Raw genomic sequence first — 22,011 nt, 5'->3', positions numbered from 1 at the left:
TTTAAGAGTAGTTTTAATTTATTCCCCCCGCTTCATCAGCAAATAATATTGGTGTCCCATTTATATAAAAATTAAAGGGGTATGCTTCTTTACAACTTCTTATCAAAGATGATGTTCAACTTACAGTAAAAATTTCAGCTTGGAACAGGGAGGGAAAAAAAAGTAATGAAACCTGCCTGACACTAAGCAATAGTCCGTAACCTGTTATTTCCTGTATTGTTTTACAATTCATTTCAAACCTCAACTTGTTGAGCAAGATTATAGAATACTAAAAATTAACAATCACCTCCAACAGAAGAACTTTAAGGGACGAAAAGAGGTATAAAGTTGTTAGCTGCTATGAAAGTTCTCCTCTAACTACTAGCTTGATCAAAAATGTGTTTGTTCTATTCACTTGTAGTATTCTTGACTACCTCACTCCAGGAACCTCCAGGAACCAGACTAGTTTTAGCTGGACTAAGAGACATATAGAAGAAAAAGCAGTACATCTTGTCTGGCACATGGATTTGTCTAAGTACACGCTGAGTAAGACCACGCATACGTGCGGTCCATATGCTGTTCATAGGCTTGCATTAAGCCACATTTGCTTCAGCTGTTACAGTCACGCTTTTGCAATGGAAAGCCATATTAATGTTGGATTGTATTTTATTAAAAAAAATCAAAAAACAGCACAGAAGTCTATTATTCATAGTATACAATTCTCATCAAGAGTTACATGCTCTAATATCCCATAAACACAGACTCGATCACATTAAGAACCACCTCTTCCATGCATTACTTGTGAGCACAAACTCTTCAAAGCAGGAATGCAAGTCATCTCCAACTCTATTTCCCTGGCAACCGTACTCTGAAGAGGATAACTGGTTATTCACAGTGCTGCAAAAGCTTCTGAACGTGTTTCTTTTGGCATGTGGCAAGGTTCTCTTGCATATATGCAAGGTATTTGGTATCCTGAAGGCATGCACCACCAGCTGTTCAAATTGCTAAACCTGACTCATCCCAGAACCTAGTGTCCCACTGAAAGAATGCAGCAGATGAAAAAAGTTGACTCAAGAAAGCAAGAGAAACACCAGTACCAGTCACCACCTAGTGATCTTCAGAAAACCATCTGCCACTCCCCAGTTAGAGTGGTCCCAGTATAACAAAATTTCCCAGTCTTTGTCATCTTGATGATTAGGACAGGTCACACTCCAGGCTTCGGCCAAGTCCTCAGGAAAAACAGAACAGGAATAGGGCTATTCCTGGTTCCTCGGTCTCCTTGGGAGCATGTGAAAAGGCACTGGAAGCCTCAGGAGTCCTAATCAGCCTTACAGCTCTTGCATGGCCAACAGGAAAAACACTTCAGAGGAAGTTAAGTGTTTCATGTTGCTACTTCAAACTGATGAAGACAGGTCCGATAGAGAGGCCACTATTAGAGCTACGTGCAAGTTTTTGAATAGCATTCTGATTCTCTGTAGTCGCTATCCACCCATCCTGTTGAGTCCTGAAACAGTGTGCTGCTACCCTGCACACAGCTCAGGACAAGAGAGCACTCATGCTGACTGAAGTTGTGCTAGGAGGCTGTTGGCAGTACCCTCTTAATCCCCGAGAAGTTACCAGCTTGCCCTCTGGTACTGCTGGGGGAAGCCCGGAAGGTGTCTGCCTGCACAGAGGGTGTGATCTCCCCTTTGCGTTACAGCTACACAGACCACAAGGGTACCGCAGGGTTGTCCTTGCCCTCTGGGTGTTGTATGAAAGCAGCACTAATGATTCGGGAAGAAAAGATGTCATGATGGAAGATGATAGTTTGAGTGCGTTCAAGCCCCCACAATCTCCACTCTCTGTGGCTATCTTATAACATATTCAAAGAAGAGTCTTGTGATACAGCAAAAAGCTCGAGGTGTATTTGCCCAAAGCATTGAACAATTGCTACTTAGCAAGTCCTCATCTAGAAGCCATTGAGGTACAGGATCTGAGGGCATCTGGCACAAGAATACAGCTATTGCAGCCAGAACAGATAACACAGCCTTGCATTGCCTCCTCAATTTGTTACATAAATTCCTTAAGTCTTCAAAGATCTGTGCTAAAGCTCACATTGTATCTGCATTGCTGTGGGTAAATAGTTCCAATAACAGCACTCTCGTTACCAAGTCGCTGATCTTGTGCTCCCAGTACAACTATTGGTATAGCATACTTGAAGGCACGTCTGTTGAATAAAACCAGAAGGTGTTCTGTGACTAGTTACAGGATTTATTTATTTTTTAAAAAGACATCCCAACACTACTATTATTCAGCTAAGACTTCTATGCCTTCTAGTCCAAAACCTGTTTATGGTCATCTTTCTCTAGAACTGCATTCTTTTCCACAAACTCATGCAACAAGGCGAACACAAACTTCATAATCTCAAGGATTTTAATAGCACTGGCCAATTGAGAATAAAAACAAGTAAAAATAAAGGCAAAAAGTATCAAGATACATAGGAACTATTAATTCCTGCTAATTAAATGAGGTAGAAAGCTGACTAACTTATGGGGCTGAATTTTTATTTTCTGAACAGCAGAGGATAAGTTTTGCAGATTCATTAAGAAAGCTGCTTTCAGTTGAAGTATATAAGCAGAAAGGATGGAAAAAAAATAACCATCAGGTAGCTTCAAAGCTACCATTTGCTTTCTGCTTGGGCTGATACTGGATTAAGGTAATTCTGCTTAAATTCAACGTTTAAACAAGCAGCAAGCAGAACGCTCCTCTGCTGAAGATGGGTTGTATTGTGGTAACTTAGGAAAAACTTGCCCCAGGAATCTGATTAACTCAATAATTTATGTGCTGCACATGGAATGTAGGCAAGACAACCAAGAATCACAAGCGAGATTTACCAGCGGATCAGTTTATGGCTGCTAGTCCACTGCCAATGACATGATAGATGTCTGCAAAACTATCCAGCCTCCCAACAGCTGCGGCTCAGACTGCATCCATGCCCATTGATCCCAGTCAGGATCAGGGCATTACGGTTGCAGTCAGCTCTGGGGTAGGGCTCAACCCAAACCTATTAAGAGATTTAAGTGAATTTGACTTCAATGCCAGTTAAAACAGGCATTTAACAGGGAAAAGAATTAACCCCAGAGGAAAATTTTAAGAAGTGAGGCCAAAGTTCCTGATCACTATCTATAACTGGACTGAAGTAGAGAGATGTTCCATTTCTTTCCCCCCCCCGCTCACATCACTTGAAACATTTAAAGTGCAATTTAGGAACATTTCTGGAAGCAAAAATTTGCAGTTTGATGGTAACTTTTCCACTTAAAAGGTTGTTTCATTATTAAAAACGGGTCAGTACCATCTTCAGTAACCAAAAAATTGCTATAAAAATAGATATTTGAAAATAGACTGAATTCACATGTACCGGGTACCATTTCTAGTGTAAAATTGCCTTTAGTTTATGAAAAATATTTTTCCTTAAAAAAAGCATAGGCTTACAGTTATTATCCTTAAGAAGGTCCACATAATTCCTTTAGTACCTACTAAACATTATACTCTAGGCTTTTTGACAGGTGGGTCCTGCAGGCTGAACTTAGGAATTTCACAAGAAGAAGCAAAAGGGATTCTTTTGGCTGACACCTTCTTCCCAATTGTTTCAATCTGAAAGACAAAGCACATTTAGCAAGTGAGCACGGCGAAGTAGCAGAGTCATGTAGGCAGAATCACGAGGAATACAGAAACTAAAGCCAGGGTGATGACTACATTTGATGAACACTAGCATAATAGAAGCTATAAAGCAGTGTGCCCAGGGACAGTTTCTGAAAATACAAGTGCAAGTGCAAAGAGTTAAAAAAAATAAAAATAATAAAAAAAGCCTTTCACAGGTTCCCACTTCATGTATCTAAAGAGCTGCATCCTGCAAATTTAAGCATTCGTGTGCCTTATCTTCCATAGGACTATCAGTACAAAAAAAAAAAAGAGAAAAAGATATCAAGAGGGAAAGTCTATGGCCATTAGGCAAGTAGTCACTGTGCTCAGGGATACACAATATGAAATTGAAATGTGCATCCAGTCTTGTTGATTTTGTTCTAATTGTGACTGGCTGAGATGCTTTATCAGATTATTCAGGGATTTGGTGATTTTAGTATTACTCAGATTCTGTCTCTACTAGAAGTGTTTCAAGGTGTGCTTATACTGTTGAATGTTGATGGCAGAGTCTAACGTAGCTTGGTGTTTTGGAGTACGAGTTTTTAAAGTACCAGGAAGGTACTGGAGGAAAAGTGCACTAGTGAAGAGAGACTTAAGTACAGATTGATTTAAATTTAAAACCTCTCCTGAAGAGAAGAGTTTCCCCTCCCCCTCCTTGCTATTCCCTCATTTCACTGTGCAGAAGCAGAAGGAAAACCCTGAAGCATCACCCGCTGGTTACCTGGAAGCCAATGACTTGCAGCTCATTATGAAGATCATCAAGAACTCTCCTACCATCAAAGATAAATGCAGGCTTCAGCATCTTCTTGTGAATACGTTCATAATCCAGCTCCTGTAAAAAGCAATTAAAGCATACAGAATAAATACATAGCTTGACACTTTATTTTCCTTCAGTTAAGTTTAAAGATGATATTTTTACCTTAAACATGTCCCATTCAGTGCAAATTACAAGGGCATGAGCACCATCACAGGCTTCGTATGGATCTTTACTTATAGTCACCAGCCGAGACACTGTAACAAGGAAAATAAAGTTTTGTTCTGCACACATCTGTGGCAATCTGGTGCACTCCTGGCAAGAGAGTCTTTGTCACCCTATTCAAACAAGGTGAGTTTTGGGTCACTTATCTAGACACGTCTTATGTCATTATTTAATGACAAAGTGACAAGCTGCTTTCATTACATTTGTACCTGGCGTCCAAATAGAATCTGGTATTTTGATGTTTGAAGTTAAGCACTCAAATTTGATTTAAACACAGTCAAGAGCATCTCTAGACCTGGAAGTTACTATCAACTGATCAAACGCCAACTCCCATAAAGGTTACAGACTGTACAACACCAGCACGCCACAGTTGCTGTTTAATGCTCACTTCACACTAGAAAAAATACACGTCTCATTGCATACACTAAGGGCTGCCTTTACCCTCTTTCTGCCTCAGCAGCTGCCTAGAGGCACCCCTCCCATCATCCTCAAATTCAAGGACTTGTCAAATAACACACCTTCCTCACCACAGGTCATTTCCGGCCACTCTTCACCACTGGAAACAACTCAAGAGGAAGCTCTACAGTGAATTCCAGAATTATTTCTTTACTTCTGCTTTACGTGAGCAGGCAAGATAGGACTCAGCACACAAAGTTGTTCACAGAATAACACTATTCTCTCCTACTACAGGACCTTCTTGTTTCTCTTCCTTTAAATTATGCAGAGAAAACTTTTTTCCATGTATTCAAAGGATTATTTGTTAAAAGAAAAGTGATACAACAGTACAGAATTAGCCTTTGCCTATAAAGGTTAAGGGGAAAGGGAGAAGAGTTACAGTAATCTTCTGAGCTATGGCAATCTTGTATATTAAGTAGAACCAACAGTACATCATGCCAGGGTGAAAGTGATTGCACAGTATTTAAACAGACCTTGCATATTTTGAGAATAGGTTTGGGGGGATTTCTTCTTGTTGTGGGGGCATGGAAGCTTTACATGAGCATTCTTACCTTGATTATCTTCTGAGACACCTGGGTGTGAGAGATCCAAGATGATTTGTTCCTTAGGTACTTTAGGATCATAGATGTGGAGCTTTGCTCCTTCATCCATTAAATACTTGCTAATGTAGATACTGGATGACTCTCTAGGGAGGAGAATTAAACAGCTGAAGAACCTGATGTTATGTTCTAAATAATGCAAGTCTTCAAGTGTCATGATATGCAATGCCAGAGCCTTTATACTGGTTTTACATTAAAAGTCTTAGTGGTAATCCATGCCAACAATAAATTAAAAATCTTGAGGGAGGCCAAGAAGAATAATACAAAGGGAAAAAAAAGCTTACGTCTCTTTTGCTGAATCATAAAAGAAAGACAGTACACCCCAACACTCCTGCCGACCACAAGTAACGAGGCATCACTCTCATAAGTGTGCCCCACAAATTGCAGTTGGGGAGAATTTTATTATCAAGTCTGCCCTTTACAGAAAGAGGGAATTAAACATCTTTGGGGAAACAAAGCCGAAACTTTGGCTTCAAACAGCAATTTAGAGTCAGTTGCAAAAATATTTGCATTCTTTACTGTGGAGAAGGAGTCAAACAATCATTCCCCGTGCAAGTTAAGGACTTAACACAATGAGTTATCTGTTCTAGCTACTGAAAGATTCAGGTATGTTACAGAGATCAGTAATCAGCTGTCTTACTCATTTAGGAACCACTATCCATACAACAAAGCAATTCATTCAGAAGAGCTGAAGGATCCCATGTTTGATCTGTTTTCCTTAACAGAATTGAGCTGGTGGATTTAGCTGCACAGCTGTGACAAGTGTAGGGAATCCACATTAGCACACTGAATTCACTGTCTTACCTGGTGTCCCCAGTATCCTTTTTGAATGCAAACCCTAGAATAGCAATCTTCTTATCAGTGACAGTATTGAACAAACTGTCAATAATACGGGAAGCAAATCTTCGCCTCTGGTAATCATTCATGTCTATTACCTGAAATTATAAAAAAACGTTATGGCTTAGAAGAGAGCCATTTTAAACTGTAACTGGATTCTGCTAATATTCAAAGCCAAACTAGCTATGCAAGTTTAAAAGAGGCTTGAAAGACAAAGCCACGTATTTTTGCTCAGTATCATAAATAGCCCAAAGATTAATTCAGTTCATTTATCAACTTGAGATACATACAGTTTTAATCAGTGACTACAAATGCGTTTATATACACACACCCCATCTTGTATCAGCTAGTTCAAAGGCCAGACTTTTTCTGGTTTGTGATGTAAAAAAAGTGAGTTACTACATGTTCATTCTAGGCAGAAACATGGAAAGCAGTTTCAGAGTACCTGAAGTCACATGGATATCCCATCGCCAGATGAATGTTTCCCTACCTGCCATATCTGATTGCTGTGAGAACACTTCAGATTTTTTTTAATCTACTTTAACTGATTTCAGTGCATAAAACTAGCGTGACTAAACTAGACCTTAAAGTGTCTTGGTTTTGTTATTACATAGAAGTACGTTCATTCAACTCGGCTGCTTTAGTGCTTTCCTCCCAGCCTGCTTCAAACTTTGATCCCCAGCCTCGAACACACGGGGCACCAGATCGCTGGTAGAACAGGGAAGGCAGGTTCCCCACCTAGTCAATGTTTACCATGAACTGACATGGAAGTGTCAGAAATCAATAGAAAAGTATAGTTAAACTCAAAGCAGGAATTAATAGCAGCTATGTTAAGCTTATGTTAGGGAACATGAGGTATAAACAATAAAGAAGGATATGGGTGAGCTGGGTTTCTTTGAGGAAAGGAAATAAAAGCAGTGAGATTATACAAGTCAGCAGGGTAAGGTGGTGATGGGGAACATAAGCCCAACAGGTGACAGGGCAAGAGAGATACATTTCTTTCTGTATGTGTGTTGTCAAGTGAAGAAGACTTTAGTCCGCTGACAGTGCCATATTCATGGTGCAGGGAAGGGATTCACAGTTGCTTATTGCACGTATGGATTACGTGAGCACCTGAGCACAGTGGGCTGGGATAGATGGACCTCTGCAAGCTGACAGTGCTCTGAGGAAGAAGGTGCAGGTACAGGATCACACTACATGAACACAGCACTTTGGCTGCTGCAGGGTTAGGATAAGGTATTCTTACTGTCTGATCTGTCCACAGCTTAAGTCATAGAGAAACACTGCAAAGAATTACTCTTAAACCAAAGTAAGAGAACTTAAAGGCAGTAAAAATTTTAAACTAGTTTGTTTATATTAACATAAGCCTAAAGGGTTCATTGTTAATTAAAAAACAACCCCATAGAGAGCAAACCATAAGTGTTCCTAAACATTTGGGCTGCCAAGACTTCAGCTAGGTTGCATAAGGTAAGTATCCTTATGATCTCAGAGACTAAAGAGCCAAACCAATTTGTCTCTTGTCTCTTTAAAGACTAGTAGCTTTAGCATTCTTCACCAGATTATCAAGTTGGTGTGGTTAGTTCCTGCAGCCCTCACTGCTCCAGGGATTGTCTGCTTTCATTTTATACTGAGTAAACTGAAGGATGTCTGAGTTTCACAGGTTTGAGGAGTTACAAGAAACATCCAGCCACATTTCAGATAATTAGAAAAGAGTACTTTGCACTTTTTGGGGAATAGACTCCTGCAAAGCCAGAACTAGGAGTCCAGATATACTTGTACTTTGCATTTTCTATTGCTACTTCCAAACAACTTCCCAATCCATTTGGTTCAGACAAGTTAATTCACTCCAAATAAAGCCTACAGAGCGTACACATGGACAATACTCAAGAGCTGAAGAAACAACACCCTGTGGAAAAAAAAAGTGAAAAGGAAACTTGTACCTGTTGCCAGTATCTGGCTACTTCAGGTAAGTTCAGTGCCTCACAAAGGTACACCAAATTCAAGACATCCTTCTGAAAACAGCTACCTCCAAACCCTGAAAGAGAAGGCTGTTATTTCACAGGTGCCTTGCATTAATAAGGTACTACTCTAACCCATTCTTTGTAATCAAGTAGTTTTTGGCAATCATTGACAGTCAGCATTATAGTTTTTCCCCAGGATGTCACTGCTAACAAATGAAAACCCCTAGGGATCTTTCAGAGTCCAACACCTGGAGCTACTTTTTGTCAATTACAAAAGCATTAATGTCTGCTTCAGATCCCATTAAGTCAATAGAAATTTTAAACCTGTCTCAATGAATCGTAAGAGTCTCTAGATTATAGGACGCTTTTATCAATAGAAGGTAGACAAGCTCCTAGGTTTGCTCATCCCCCACCTAGAGATGTGTACAAGTATTTCTCAGAATACACATGCAAAGATAAGGTTCTTCCCCTTCCCCCCAACCCCAAATGGCTATTTAATCATAGCCAAGAACCAAGAGATCACCACAGCTAAGAAAGAATTGAAATAATCAGTAGAAGGATCCTTGACCCCTAGAACTTTACTCAGAGTCCCAGAAGCAACACATTGTAGGATGAATTTTAATAACCAAATAGAATTTTGGAAGTGTATTTACTATTTACTTTCACTCTTGCATGAACTTCTAAAAGAGATTAATTTAATAAGGTTATTTTGTGCATCACATTACCCAGTCTAGAATATCCTCCATCCTAGACATTTCACCAGAAAGCGTTTTTGTGCTGGCACTTCACAGCAGTATTTTTCCATGATGTAGATGATTTTAGATTATCAGATCATGTATTTCAAAACGCTATTAATAGATCTATTGCAGTAATAAATGGAAGCCGAGAAGGAGGAAAAAAAAAAATCCACTTACCAACACTGGCTTTCAGGAACTTATTTCCAATTCTTTGGTCTGTTCCAATAGCTCTTGCTACTTCTTCAACATCTGCCCCTGTAGCTTCACACAGAGCACTGATTGAGTTAATGCTGCTGATTCTTTGGGCAAGGAAAGCATTAGCTGCCTGTAGATACGAAAAAACAACGTAGTATAGAAAATGTAATTCCTCTGGAAACCAGGGTGCCCACAGATCAATGAGTAAGATACTAAAGTAATTCTTCCTCCAGTACTGTGTAGCTCTGTTGAGCAACTAAATGGTAATAAGCAGTTTAATACATAAATGCTAATTAATGAGATCTAAGCAGAATAACATAATACTTAACTTGCAGGCCTGGAAACATTTTGTGAAGGTAGACAATTTCTGCAGTACTGATGGCTTATTTAGTAATAACACAGCAATAAATGTGAGGCAAGGATTTCATGGGAAATTGATACAATCTATTAGATCAACCAAGATCATTGATAAAGACGAATATCCTTTGACATACACTGGGTCCTCCAAACCCTGTCTGTCTTTGCTAGCTGCATCACTCAGTTTCGGTGAACTGCTTAAGAGCTTTGTCTCTCTTGCATCCTTCACTCACTACAGAGACAAGTGGTGAGTAGTACTAACCAGTTTAGAAAGTTCTGATGACCAGGTGTTAGTTGTGAGGATTTTCTCTTTGGGCACCCAGTGCTCATAAACAGCACAAAGTGCACGGACAGCTTTCTGTCCCTCTGGAGAGTCATCTCCACCAATAAGCACTCTGTCCGGGTTCTTCAGGTCCTTGATAGCTGTTCCTTCTGCGAGGAACTCTGGATTAGACAGCACCTGCAAGCACACAGTTGAAGTGTGAAATAAAGAACAGCTAAAAAGCAAAAGCCAGCACCCTTAAAACACAACTCAAAGATCATGCTTACCTGCAAATCCAAGTTAGGCTTCGTATTGGCATCAAATATTCGACGAATGCTCTCTGCAGCACGTACTGGAACAGTGCTCTTCTCAGTGACAATTTTGTAGCCATTGGAGTTTTGTACAATTCGTCTAGCACAAGCTTCAATGTATTTCAGGTCAGCAGCTCGGCCTTTTCCCATCCCATAGGTCTTTGTGGGAGTGTTAACCTAGTTACAGATACACAGGCAGAGAAGAAACATTATTGGTCTCTCAATTTCACCTATTCAGTTGGTCCTGCGTTAGGACAGACACTTTGTTTCCCTGAGCCCAGTTTGGTTCTGCCCCTCAATTACTCTAGCTGCAGTATCAGGTGAACAGCTATTAGCTTTCTCAGTTACGCATTTTGTCTTCTAAAGAAAGCTCACTAGCCTCTATTCAAATAGAATTTAAACAAGAGCAATTCATAACAGCTCTGCAGGCTTCTATTAAGCTTAGGCCCTATCCTGGACACAGCAACAATTTATTTATTGCTACAGACAGCCATCTTTTATTTCCTGTCCAATGTAGGAAGTGTTAAAATTCACATTATAAGAGTCTTGCAACTAGTGAGGCAGTGAAACGCACTGCAAAGTGGGTTTAAACTTAAGTGTAGAGCTGCTGAAAAATCACTATAGTGAAGTATACAGAAAATGTTGTTCAGTTTAAGAAAAAAATTTATTTTTTTTAATTAGAATTAGATTAAGACAAAGGGTCTTTTTTATTAGAAACTCAAAGAAATAGCAACAACATAAGAACTGCTGGGATTTTACAAGTCTGACAGGAACCCAGGTGGCAATACATGGGTTGTATTAGTGGCAATCTTCCAGCCAAGTAGCATTTATTTTAGCCTTCATGAATGGAGAAATACACTATCAGAAGAGCTCTGTACTGAGGTGCCCTAACAAAGAGAGGATCTCAAGAAAAGAGGACTTCAGTAACAAGTCTCAGCTGCGGCCTACCAAGATGAATAGAAGTCAGTCCTTCTGGACTCTGCATTGAGAACAACCTTAAGAGAGGTCACACTGCTTATGTTTGACTGGATCTGCTTCTTAGAGGTGTCAACAGCTTAGAAATATTAAGGCCTCCTAAAGGATATTAAGGGAAATTCCTGCCAGCTCCTACCATTAATACATAGCTTCTAGAAATAAGTCACCTTTGTAACCAGTGCTCAGTATATGATTTTCCATCCCATTCTCGGAATCCTATCAAACTCCCATGGCCTTCAGTACACTACAATGAAGGATCTGCACTAAATCCTGCTCCAGGGCCCCAAATACTTAACCAAGCTAAACATCAGCATTATCATTTGGAATTAGGGCCTGTTGGCCTGCCAAGTGTTCTACTGGCTACAAGAAACCAAGTGCAAGATAAAGATAAAATAAAAAGCTTACTACTGTTCCCCACAGTATGCAGACAAGGAGAAATCTGTGACACAGTGACATGACATGACTAAATGAATCCATACGCTAAACCAAAGACCTCTTCCCAACATAAAAACAACAACACATAGGAGATACAGACATACACAACCCCCTAAACTTACAGAAATAAATACAAGATCAGCTTCTCTAATGGCATCATCAATACTGGTGGAAAAGAAGAGGTTTTTTCCTCGGCACGACTCTACCACTTCTTTTAACCCTGGCTGAAAGAAAACAAAAAAAAAGCAGTTAAGGTTAATGCCATACATTAGTCTTTTGGGGCATACAGAACAGTGAAAGTACATGCCCAAACAGACAGCATATAATTTCAGATACTTTTTTGCTCAGTGTGGCATATTTTCAGTCTGTCAGATGTAAAGTAAAGCTTCTGTAGCTTTATACAAGGGCAAAAATAAATAAATCCTTTTCTTAGTCAAGACACTCAAAACAGTCTCAGATTTCAGCCACACTGAGTTGCTATTTACACAACAGGTTTTAGGCTCCAGTTATTCACATGCTTAGCTCTATTGCCATGAACAACAATTAACATCACTCTACAGGTTCTTTAAGTAGATTCAAGAACAAAGTCTTACAATATTCCCAAGGCTGTGGGGAGAAAAAAAAAAAAAAAAAAAAGTGTCTGCACCTCTCCTTGTCCCTCAGCTATACATTCCATGATCTCCCAAACAAATGAACTCAGATCTAATAAACTGATTCACTATTAAACAAACAAACAAACAAACCCACAGAATCAATTTACACTAAGTTAGCAAGCTCAAATCCAATGAAAGAGGCAACAGATTGACAAAAGGAGTTGTCTTTCTCTCCTGTGTCTACCACACGTGTTTGTACCAGATTACCAGACTAAATACTAAATTTATCCAGGAACCACACCTGCAGTGCAGAAGAATCACAGGCACAATTTGATGAGATTTTTTCCAGATACACAGACAGTGCTAGAACACTTTTCCTTCCCTCAACACCTCCACTCAGACAAGGGGAGCAGGTCATGTGTACGCAAACAAGCCTCTGTACTAGGATGGGCTATAGAATGTTTTAATTTAGATATGTTTGTCATAGATAAGAGAAGCCTTTATATTCTGTTTGATAATAAAGTCACACACACTGTAACCTTGCAATCAGGTCTCCAACTTGTGAGATGCCTATCATGACATGAGGTATTTGAGTAAGTGCCAGGAAGGCAAAGGTTCACTGTAGAGAGAGAGAAGGAAAATGAAGTAGAAGCTTTCTTATGCAAGGCATTTTTGCCGTCTCACTTTATACCAGATATCTAACTGAAAAGGAAAAGTCAACATAGGCAGAACAACCCATCAAATATTTCATCTATAGTCTTACTGGGATGTAAATAGAGAGGTAGCTCACTAGAAAGTGAAAGAATTTCACTGTACCTTCTGACACTGGATAGAAAAAAAATGAAAAAAAAATACAAAAACCTCTGTGTGCAATGACTCAAATTTACAACTGTCTGAACTAGTTCTTGGCAGTTTTTGTACATTCTTTGTAAGGAAAGGACAGTTCCAGGAAACAGATGTTGCTCTGTTTAGTTTGTGTGTGTGTGTGCTTTTAGCTTTTTTTTTTTTAAAAAAAAAAAGAGCCAAGATTATTTTTACTTAAACTCGAAGTGTTAGTAGTCTAAGTGTTAATACCAAACAAAGTACTTCCTTTTGTGATCTTTTTTCAAGTCTTGCCTGCTAATCTGAGCATTACACACATTTTCCTTTGAATATGCTTGACAAAGGAAGTCTACTCATCTCTGCTTAGAGTCAAACTATTTTTTGTATTTTTTTTTCTGCTCTTACAAATTAAGTGCTACAGCACAGACAGGATTCAGAAGACTTCTTATAGCCAGAAGAAGCAGTAACTGTTAGTAACAGCACCTTGTCATTGGGAGCCACATGAAGATAAGTTTTCATTACCATTTAAGAATGGAACCTGAACCTAGAACAACTATATCTCCCGAAACAATGAAGAAGAGAGAAAAGACTGACGAAGGACACTAATCCTCTTTAGCATTAGGGAAGTACTTACTACACTTTCAAATTAAAAGCCTTCTGTAACAACGGAAAAAACAGTATGATACTTTTAGAAATCATTTTAATATGTCCTAATATTCCTAGCCTAAATATATATGGTATAAGCAAGTCAGGAACATGACTGTCCTCACCTAACAACACAGTTAAGATGGGCAGCACAGGCTAGATTTTGGCAGCATTCAGAACAGAAGAAGCTTATCGCCCACTATTACACATTAATATTGTGCAACAACACAGCAGATATCTATAACTGATTAAGAGGACTACGTTATGGTTAAATAGATCGCAAGAGAAAGTCAGCATGATTTAGCACAACTCACTAGGAAAACAGTAACGTTTGTCATTACTAGGCCATTGGTAAATAACCTTTAAGTACCCTCCCACACCAGATATCAAATTCTTGTTTCAAAAATCTGATTTAATGAGCGGCTGTTCCAGAACGCTCATTTTGAAGGCCATCATTGTGCTACACTTCTCAAGCTTCAGGAGAGGGCCATGAGGAGATGCCATGTGGTGGAAGGGAAGCAAATGCAGGGCTGGCTCAAAGGAGAGATGCTAGGGAGACAAGTTTACCTCGTAAATGGGAAGCGTGTCCGAATTCCAGGCGTTGATTCTGGCCTCGTTGACATCCACAACGGTAACGGTGATATTAGGGCACATCTGTGCAATCACGCTGCAGGTTGGCCCTCCGACATAACCGGCACCGATGCAGCAGATCTTCTTGATTTCGAACATGATTGCTCTGGCAAGAAGGGGAGAGGAAACAAGAGAAGCGGGGGGTCACAACAGGGAACGGCCGGCCAGGCGCCCGCCTTGAAAGGAAACCTCAAAGCATCCGTGCTCCTCTGCTGGGCTGCCACAAAGAAGCGCGTTCATACAGCTGAATCCTAAATGCGCGACACAATTAATAGGGAAAGCTTTCAGATCCAGAGCATCGAGGAAGCAATTTTGGCGGCCACCCCGCAGCACAAACACCCCCCTTCAGCCGGGAAAGGGCTGGGGGCACGGGGGAAGGGCTGGGGGCCCCCAGCGGCGGGGAGGGAGAGAAAGGGAAGGGAAAAGGAAGGGGAAAGGCGCCTCGGCCGCGGCCTTCGCAGCCCGGGGAAGGCGCAGGCCGGCAGCCGCGGGACTTACAGCCTGCGGGCAGCGGGGCTGAGGCGATGGATGCTCGGCGAGCTCAAAGCGACGCTCCGCTGCGAGCCGGGCGGCGGCTATTTAAAGGGCCGCCGCGGGGTTGAGGCGGCTGCTTCATGCCGTGGAAGCCGAGCGAGGCCCGGCCCCGGTTCCTCCCTTCCCGCGGGGCCGGGGCGGAGCGGAGCGGAGCGGAGCGGAGCCCGCCCGCCTCCCTCCCTCCCTCCCTCCCTCCCTCCTCCGGCCCCGCCGGCGAATGGGCGCCGGACACCTCAGGCGCCGAGCCCGCCGCGCAGGCCCCGCCACCGCCCCGCCGCTGAGGGGCCGCAGGGCCCCCGGGCCCGCCTGGGGTCTCCGCGGCCCGGCCCCGCCGCGGCCGCCTCCCGCAGCCCCCCGCTGTGAGGAGGCTGCGGGCAGCGCCGGCCCCCCCCCCCCGAGCTCCGTTTGGCTCGGGGCGATCGGAGGGGATGGCGGCGTGTGGGGCCGGGGTCGCCTCTTGGGCCGCTTCAGGGCGTTGTGAGGGAAGGGCTGCGTTTTGGTGGCCGACTATGAGGGTGAAGTATGTTTGGTCCTTCGGCTGTGCTTACCAGAAAACAAAATTAGAAGCACAGAATCATTAAAGTTGGAAAAGACCTCCAAGATCATCTGGTCCAACCAACCCCCTGCCACCACTATCACCCACAAAACCACGTCCCTAAGCACCACGTCCAACCTTTCCTTGAACACCCCCAGGGCCGGTGACTCCACCACCTCCCTGGGCAAACCAGTTCCAGTGAAATTCATCATTCCTTCTCCCTCGTGTACTACAGGGCCCTCTGAGCAAAGAAGTGTTGTTACAAACGTGGATAGGTAACAATAAAAATACAGCGTTTAAAGTCCAGTGGCAAACATTGCCACAGTAAGGCACTGCAATGAACTCGCACTTTCTTGCCCTCGTGATCTGGGCACTGCCCAGGGATCTGGTGCCCTTTTGTATCAAAGTTCTTGGATATGACTCTTGCCTTTTGTATAAATGCCGTGTATTTCTGTTACACTTTGTCTGACCTTGGGACTGGAAAGAGTGTGACAAATCTCTTGCCTTCTTCTCCAGTCACTTAGAAGATTACTTTTGTGTGACAACTGCAATACTGTAGTCTTTATGCTTTTAAGAGATCACTATTTCTATGTCAAATGTTTCCAGATTAGATGGGTAATACATGTAAAGCCTAGCTGACAATGTTGATAAGTGTTGCCTTGTTCTCATATGGCGTTTTCATCCATAGATGTTAAAGTATGTTTAAAACAGATTGGATTCAGTATTTCTGTTTTATATTTTACTGTGTTACTATTTTACTCTGAAAAAAGATCTGCTCTTTCCCTAGAAGACTCTGTGCTTACCTAAGCAAGAACATATCCTAACTCACTGGTCCTTTAGAAATAGTACCACAAAATGTGTCTGTTTCGACTGAAAGAACCTACTCAAGCCTTAGTCCCAGTGCAGGATCCTGGTAGGGTCAGTGTGGTTAGCCAAACAGCTCCCTGATGAGGCTGTAGGGTTCACTGTGTTTATCCTGAAGTAAAAACAAGTAATGCCTTGTCTCATTGCTAATTTGCACAGATGTCTCAACTCTGAACACATCCTTTTTTCTGGGGAACACCGATCCTAGGCTAAGCAAATTGAACCACAGAGAGTTCTCACTCCTGAGCCAGCCCAACAGCCTTATCTATACCATCGTCTTCAAAACCCTGCCGATCAATCTCTTATAATAGCTAAAATAGCTGTCTTAGAATAGCTAAAAATGCATGAATTTGTACTAGACCAGACTTCATCTGGTCTCTGCACATTCAGCATGCAGTCCTTGGAGCAAGTCATGGAGCCCGGTCTTTTTTCTTAGCAAAGGGCCTTCTTGATAGACTACATTGTCACACTGCCTGCCGATGACATGCATCTTGAATTCTCTTTGGCAGGACTACACAGTCCTTACAAAGTCCCTAGGAAGGGGACTGCTTTTGTTATTTCCCCGTAACCTCTATTGTAGTGGTTAGGGCACTGCTGGGAGGGGGAAAATGCAGGGCTTGAAGTCACTGGAATGAAATAACAAAGTCTTGTTACTGAATAATCTAACTTCTAAATTACTGTTTTTCTCTCTCTCTCTCTTTTTTTCTTTTTTTTCTTTTTTTTTTTTTTTGGTTCAGGCAGACCCATCATTTACCAGTATATAGAATGTTTTACAACACTGCACAGAGGCAATAAAGCTTCTGTAATGCTTTGGGGCATACCTTTGAACCTTCTGAAGCTTGCTGCTTGGGAAACACAGCCCCGGGCTACAGGCAAAACAGATGAGGCTGGTTTACTTCTGGCCACATTTTAAAATAAGTGTGAATTCTGCTCTGTTTTTTTGAAGGCTATGTGCAAGTTATGAGTCTTTTTGCAGTTCAGGGGTAATAACTCAAATAACATGAGGGATGGTATTTCAGGTATATGTTTGTCTTTAGCCTGTCAAATTCTGATTCAAGACAGATGTCTTCCAATAGTGAAGATAAATAAGTACTGACACAGTTCAGAGATCGTCCATCTCTGAAAAGCTTTTCTAAAAGATATTTTCTAGTGAAAAAAATAAAATAAAAATTAATTAATTAATGTAAATCCTGTGGTTTGTTCTATACAGGATGTCAAAACAGATGTTCACAGTAGCCCAGTCTGGCTTTATAATTTAAGAGTTTAATATGTATATTATGCAGGTTTTAAACTAAAACACTCCCTTAGCTAATTGCTGAAAGATATCTTGGTGGGTCATCCATTCAGTTAAACAACAGCATCAGTGAAGGATTGCCACTATCCTAAAAAAATTTCCTGCAAACTGAGTCAAAGCTTCAAAGCTTTCCTCATAGTATTCATCCTCTTCTTTTTTTTTTTGGTTAAGTTCCTGTGTGGCATTTTGGAATCAAAAATTGAGAAATCTACTGATAAGACTGATGAGTCACTGTTCATTCATTCAGGATTTTACATTTTAAAGACTGACATTTGCACAATAATTTAGCTATAACTAATCTATACTTATGACAGCACTGCTCACGTACACATCCTGCTGGAAGATCACCTTTTCAGATCCTGATATTAACAGCCAGCACTGCACTTCATGGAGGCACCCACGACTAAGAAAGTTTGGTGACTCCCATGAGACATACGAACATGCTTGAGGACAACAGGCATTTTTAGAGGTATTTGGAAGTCTTAGAATACAGATACACATCAGACAGAATTAATAACCTAGTCAATAACCTAGTGTTAGGGGATGGACTCCAAAAGGAATATAATAGGAAAAGATACTAAAGTTTTAACAATACATCTCCTTATATAACTAAAGGCACATCTTCTGTGTGTGCTCAGGTCTGCATTAATCTAATCAGGCCTGATTCAGCTCACTTGCCTATCTCATATCTAAACTTGACCTGGTCCTGAAAATGAGCTGTCCCATTGCTACATGCTCTCAGAGACCTCGTCTTTAATGTGCGCTCAAAGTCTAACACCAGCAGGATCAAGCTGCATCCAAGCCAAAGTTTTAAGACTGCTTCATTCAAAGAAACTTGGCCAAGGCAAGTGGTAATGTCCTTTTAGTATAACAGCTTAGTGGCCAGAGCATGTACTGGCAGCAAGAGATCCGATTCTGTGTTATTTTCCTGTGAAAAATGGTGGGGTGGGCTCAAGGCCATGTCTCCACCCCTGCAGAAGCCGTGGAGCTAAGGGTGATGGGGATGCCAGAGCTGGGCGGAGGGGCCACTCGTCACCTCTCATACACAAGCTGTTCCATGACACAGGAGAGAAATGATGACTTATGAAGGATTTGTGGGATGAGGGGAGGGGAAGGTAAAAAAAGAAAAAAAGAACATACGAGTTCGTGATTGTGTAATCTCCCGGTCAGCACCCTGACGTTGGAGGTGAAAGGAAAGGCAAGCAAGGAGCCTCGGATATGAAAGAAGTTTTGTATCTTATATAGTGAGTGTCTAATGCCAGATTAATTCCCTGCCAGTTTTAGCTGATCATTAACTAAAGGCAGCTGTGTTTGTGCAACCAGTGTGTGACACTGACATCTGACACAGATTCAACAAACACCATTGTCTATAAAGCCTTGCTTTAACTTCTCGCACAGCCCGGCCAGGGGGACATCCCCCATGCAACAGAAATCTGAGCTATTGGGCAGCAGTCCCAGAGCGAGGGACAAGAGCACCCAGAAGACTTGCCCACAGACCTGTTGGATCAGTATCTGAATCCGCGCTTTGTGTTTTACAATGCTGAGAGGAAGGAAGGAGACGCAGCTAAATAGATTACACAGGGACGTGTGGGACTGGGCATGTGCGCTCCTCTGGAAAAGGAGCGCAGCTGCGTGACGAAAACCATACGGCAGTTTTGGATACTTGCGAGGAGGACGTGCAGCTGGGTGCCAGCGCTCCCACGTGTGTTTGGAGCCAACCATAACAGCTCCTGGCGCAGAGGCAGAGCCACGAGTCACGATGAGACAGAGGAACTCATTTTCTGCCTGGCACGCTGCGGCCTACGCACTCGTCTCACCTCTGCCTCTCCTGCTCACCAGAGCATTGACTCTGCTCTTGGGTCTGACCCTTTGAAAGCTCAAACTGTTTATGAATAATCTGATACAGCGTTTCTGTTGGTGACAACCAGCACCCTCAAACTGCAATTATTTGTCCCCAGATGCAGTGAGTTTGGGGTCAGGGCCAGCATGCCTTTTCATACAGAGCCTAGGGCATCCGGACAGCTGGACTCACAGACAATACTGCGGCATAAATAAAACCACAAGGTCATGCAGGATTGAAATAACCTTTAAAAATCAAAGACCACCCTGAAACCTGATGAGAATGTCCTTTCAAACCCTATGCTTTTATTTATTGCCTGACAAAGTTTTGCTTTCCAGTATATGACCTTCCTCTAATTAGATTATTTAAATCTCTTTGTATACACAGAAATTATTCACACTTCCTCCCAGGCATGATTACAGTTAAGGCCTTATCTATTGTTTAGTAAATACCTCTTTTTTTTTTCTTCTTCTGATGTTCTTCTGAAAACCACAGACATTATACCAGACATCAAAGCTCTTCCTTCAGAAACAGGGCTGTGGGCAGCAGAATTGTCATTATGAATATGGAGCATAATAATCTCCCAACAGGAGGGAGATTTCAGGCATAACAACCATTTCAATAAAACAATAAGGAAGTTTTAAATGCTAAAAGTAGTGCAATGGACATAAGAACAGTCAGATAGGGAACTGCTTTTCATCACAGCCCCACTGGAAATCATCTTGTAGCATGACATATTTGAAGGATTTTCCTTAGTAAGGTTCTCCCATTGCCTTAACAATTTCCACATAAAATAGGTAAAGATTTGATCCGCTGTTTTAGAACAGCTAAAAGCAAATTTGGCTTAATTCGTTCCCCTACATACTGAAGCCCAAAAGAAGAAATCAGCTGGGGGATGTCAAATATAAGATATGCTTGTGATTCAATTTGCAAGCTAATATTTCTTCAAGAGCGAAAAGTTCATTTGAAAATGAAATGGGAAAGGCTAGGAAGGCTAGGAATAACTAGGAATTCTGAAAAAAAGCAGATTTTTACTCACCACCCCCACCACAACAAAAAAATCAGATTTTATGTGTTACACAGAGCGCTTGGTGGTGTCCAGTCCTGTGAGGGTTTCTGTGGGTCATTTCCTTGCCAGTCATGTTCAGTCTATCATTTATCATTTCATCTACAAGTTCTGCTCTTAACTGAGGTCCTGTATGTTTTCTAATTTTGTTTTATTTATTAAATTGAACCACTGTCTGTGACCTTTGAAATGATATGGAGCATTTGTTTGTTTGTTTGTTTTTCTTTTTCATCAACGTGCTCAAGAAATATATTTTTCTGGCTCTCATATCTTCTCTTAGATTTTAAGGATATTTTTTTCAGAAGAAATATTAGAGGAAATTTAAAAAACATCAAGAATTTTAAAGCAGCTATAAGTCTGAAAACTGCATTATTCCTCTGTTTCACCATTTATAGCTTGGAGGACATAATAATACAACCTCTAAATGCAAAATCCTTTTTTTTTATTTTTAAGCTTCCTACTTGTCATCTTTGACTAGAAATTATTGCTGTATTTCCAATTAACATTATGTAAGATATAACTTTCTATACAAGCAAGAATAATGTAACCTTTAAAAAGTTGTGTGTATATATGTGTATATATATATTTGTTGCGTTAATATTTATTGCCATGCATTGAAGTACATTTCTTTCAGATGCCCTCTTTGACCAAAACTCTTATCTGTGGACGTTAAAAATGCAATGTGGAAGCCAGATTCTAATTGCTATATCTTATTATGAAGTGTCTGCTATGACAACGGGCAATAATTTTGATGCAAGATCAAGCAACACAGGCTCAACTGTTCTTGAACAGCAAGAGTCAGATCTTCAGCTTATGTTGATCAGCACAATTCTCCAGAAGCCAACGGAGCTGTGCTGTTTTACTGGTGACGATTTGGTTCACCATGGGACACCACTTCTTCCCCAGCCCCAAGTTCTATGTCTCTGCAGTGAATTGCATTGGTTGCTGTTACTGAACAAGTAGGGTAGGAGGAAACAATCTAAGTGGTCAGTTTGTGCAAGGAATCCACTTCATGTTACTGGAATATACTGCCGTAATGATTTGATGTATTTCTCCCAAACATGCTGTATAGGATATTGTTTTTTCAGGCTCTAAGGCAGAATAATTTTCTCTACTTGCCTGGTGGTCTTGAGCAGCCAGGCTCATGCAGATCCATTCAACACAGTGAATTTAGATTTGTGGATTTTTCTCATTTTTCTCATTTCAAAATGAGTCCTTTCATGACTTTTCGCAAAAGGAATGTGTATTCTTGGCTAATATTTCAACAAGTGTACCTAAAAATAAAATTGGAAATAGAAAGATTAGTTTCAGTTTTAGGGGTTATTCATATTTGTAAACTCACGTTCAATTAAAAGGGCAGACTTGGTGAGCAGACATTAACAATCCCTGACTGAGATCATACATGCCTAAAGCATGTTATCAAA

At 41.2% G+C, this 22,011-nt stretch overlaps 1 protein-coding gene across 2 annotated transcripts; it reads right to left on the bottom strand.

Annotated features, from left to right (window-relative positions):
- Positions 1-627: 627 nt before the first annotated feature.
- On the bottom strand, positions 628-21,846 carry UGDH (UDP-glucose 6-dehydrogenase). 2 transcript variants are annotated; one of them, XM_080590809.1, is made up of 13 exons: positions 21,707-21,846; positions 19,974-20,057; positions 14,392-14,560; positions 11,887-11,988; positions 10,331-10,531; positions 10,044-10,241; positions 9,407-9,554; positions 8,472-8,566; positions 6,499-6,629; positions 5,647-5,780; positions 4,580-4,671; positions 4,382-4,492; positions 628-3,612 (listed from the first exon to the last, which is right to left on the bottom strand). In XM_080590809.1, exons 2-13 carry the CDS (start codon positions 20,030-20,032, stop codon positions 3,502-3,504), a joined length of 1,551 nt encoding a protein of 516 aa, XP_080446935.1. In that variant the 5' UTR covers positions 20,033-20,057; positions 21,707-21,846; the 3' UTR covers positions 628-3,501. The 2 variants fall into 2 exon arrangements, with proteins under 2 accessions (XP_080446935.1, XP_080446936.1); XM_080590810.1 differs by lacking the exons at positions 19,974-20,057; positions 21,707-21,846 and adding an exon at positions 14,953-15,127.
- Positions 21,847-22,011: the final 165 nt, after the last annotated feature.

Source organism: Anser brachyrhynchus, assembly GCF_964034855.1.
Source record: "Anser brachyrhynchus genome assembly, chromosome: 4".
NCBI lineage: Eukaryota > Metazoa > Chordata > Aves > Anseriformes > Anatidae > Anser > Anser brachyrhynchus.
The sequence above is the reverse complement of the archived record's forward strand: the minus strand, read 5'-3'. Positions and strand labels throughout refer to the sequence as shown.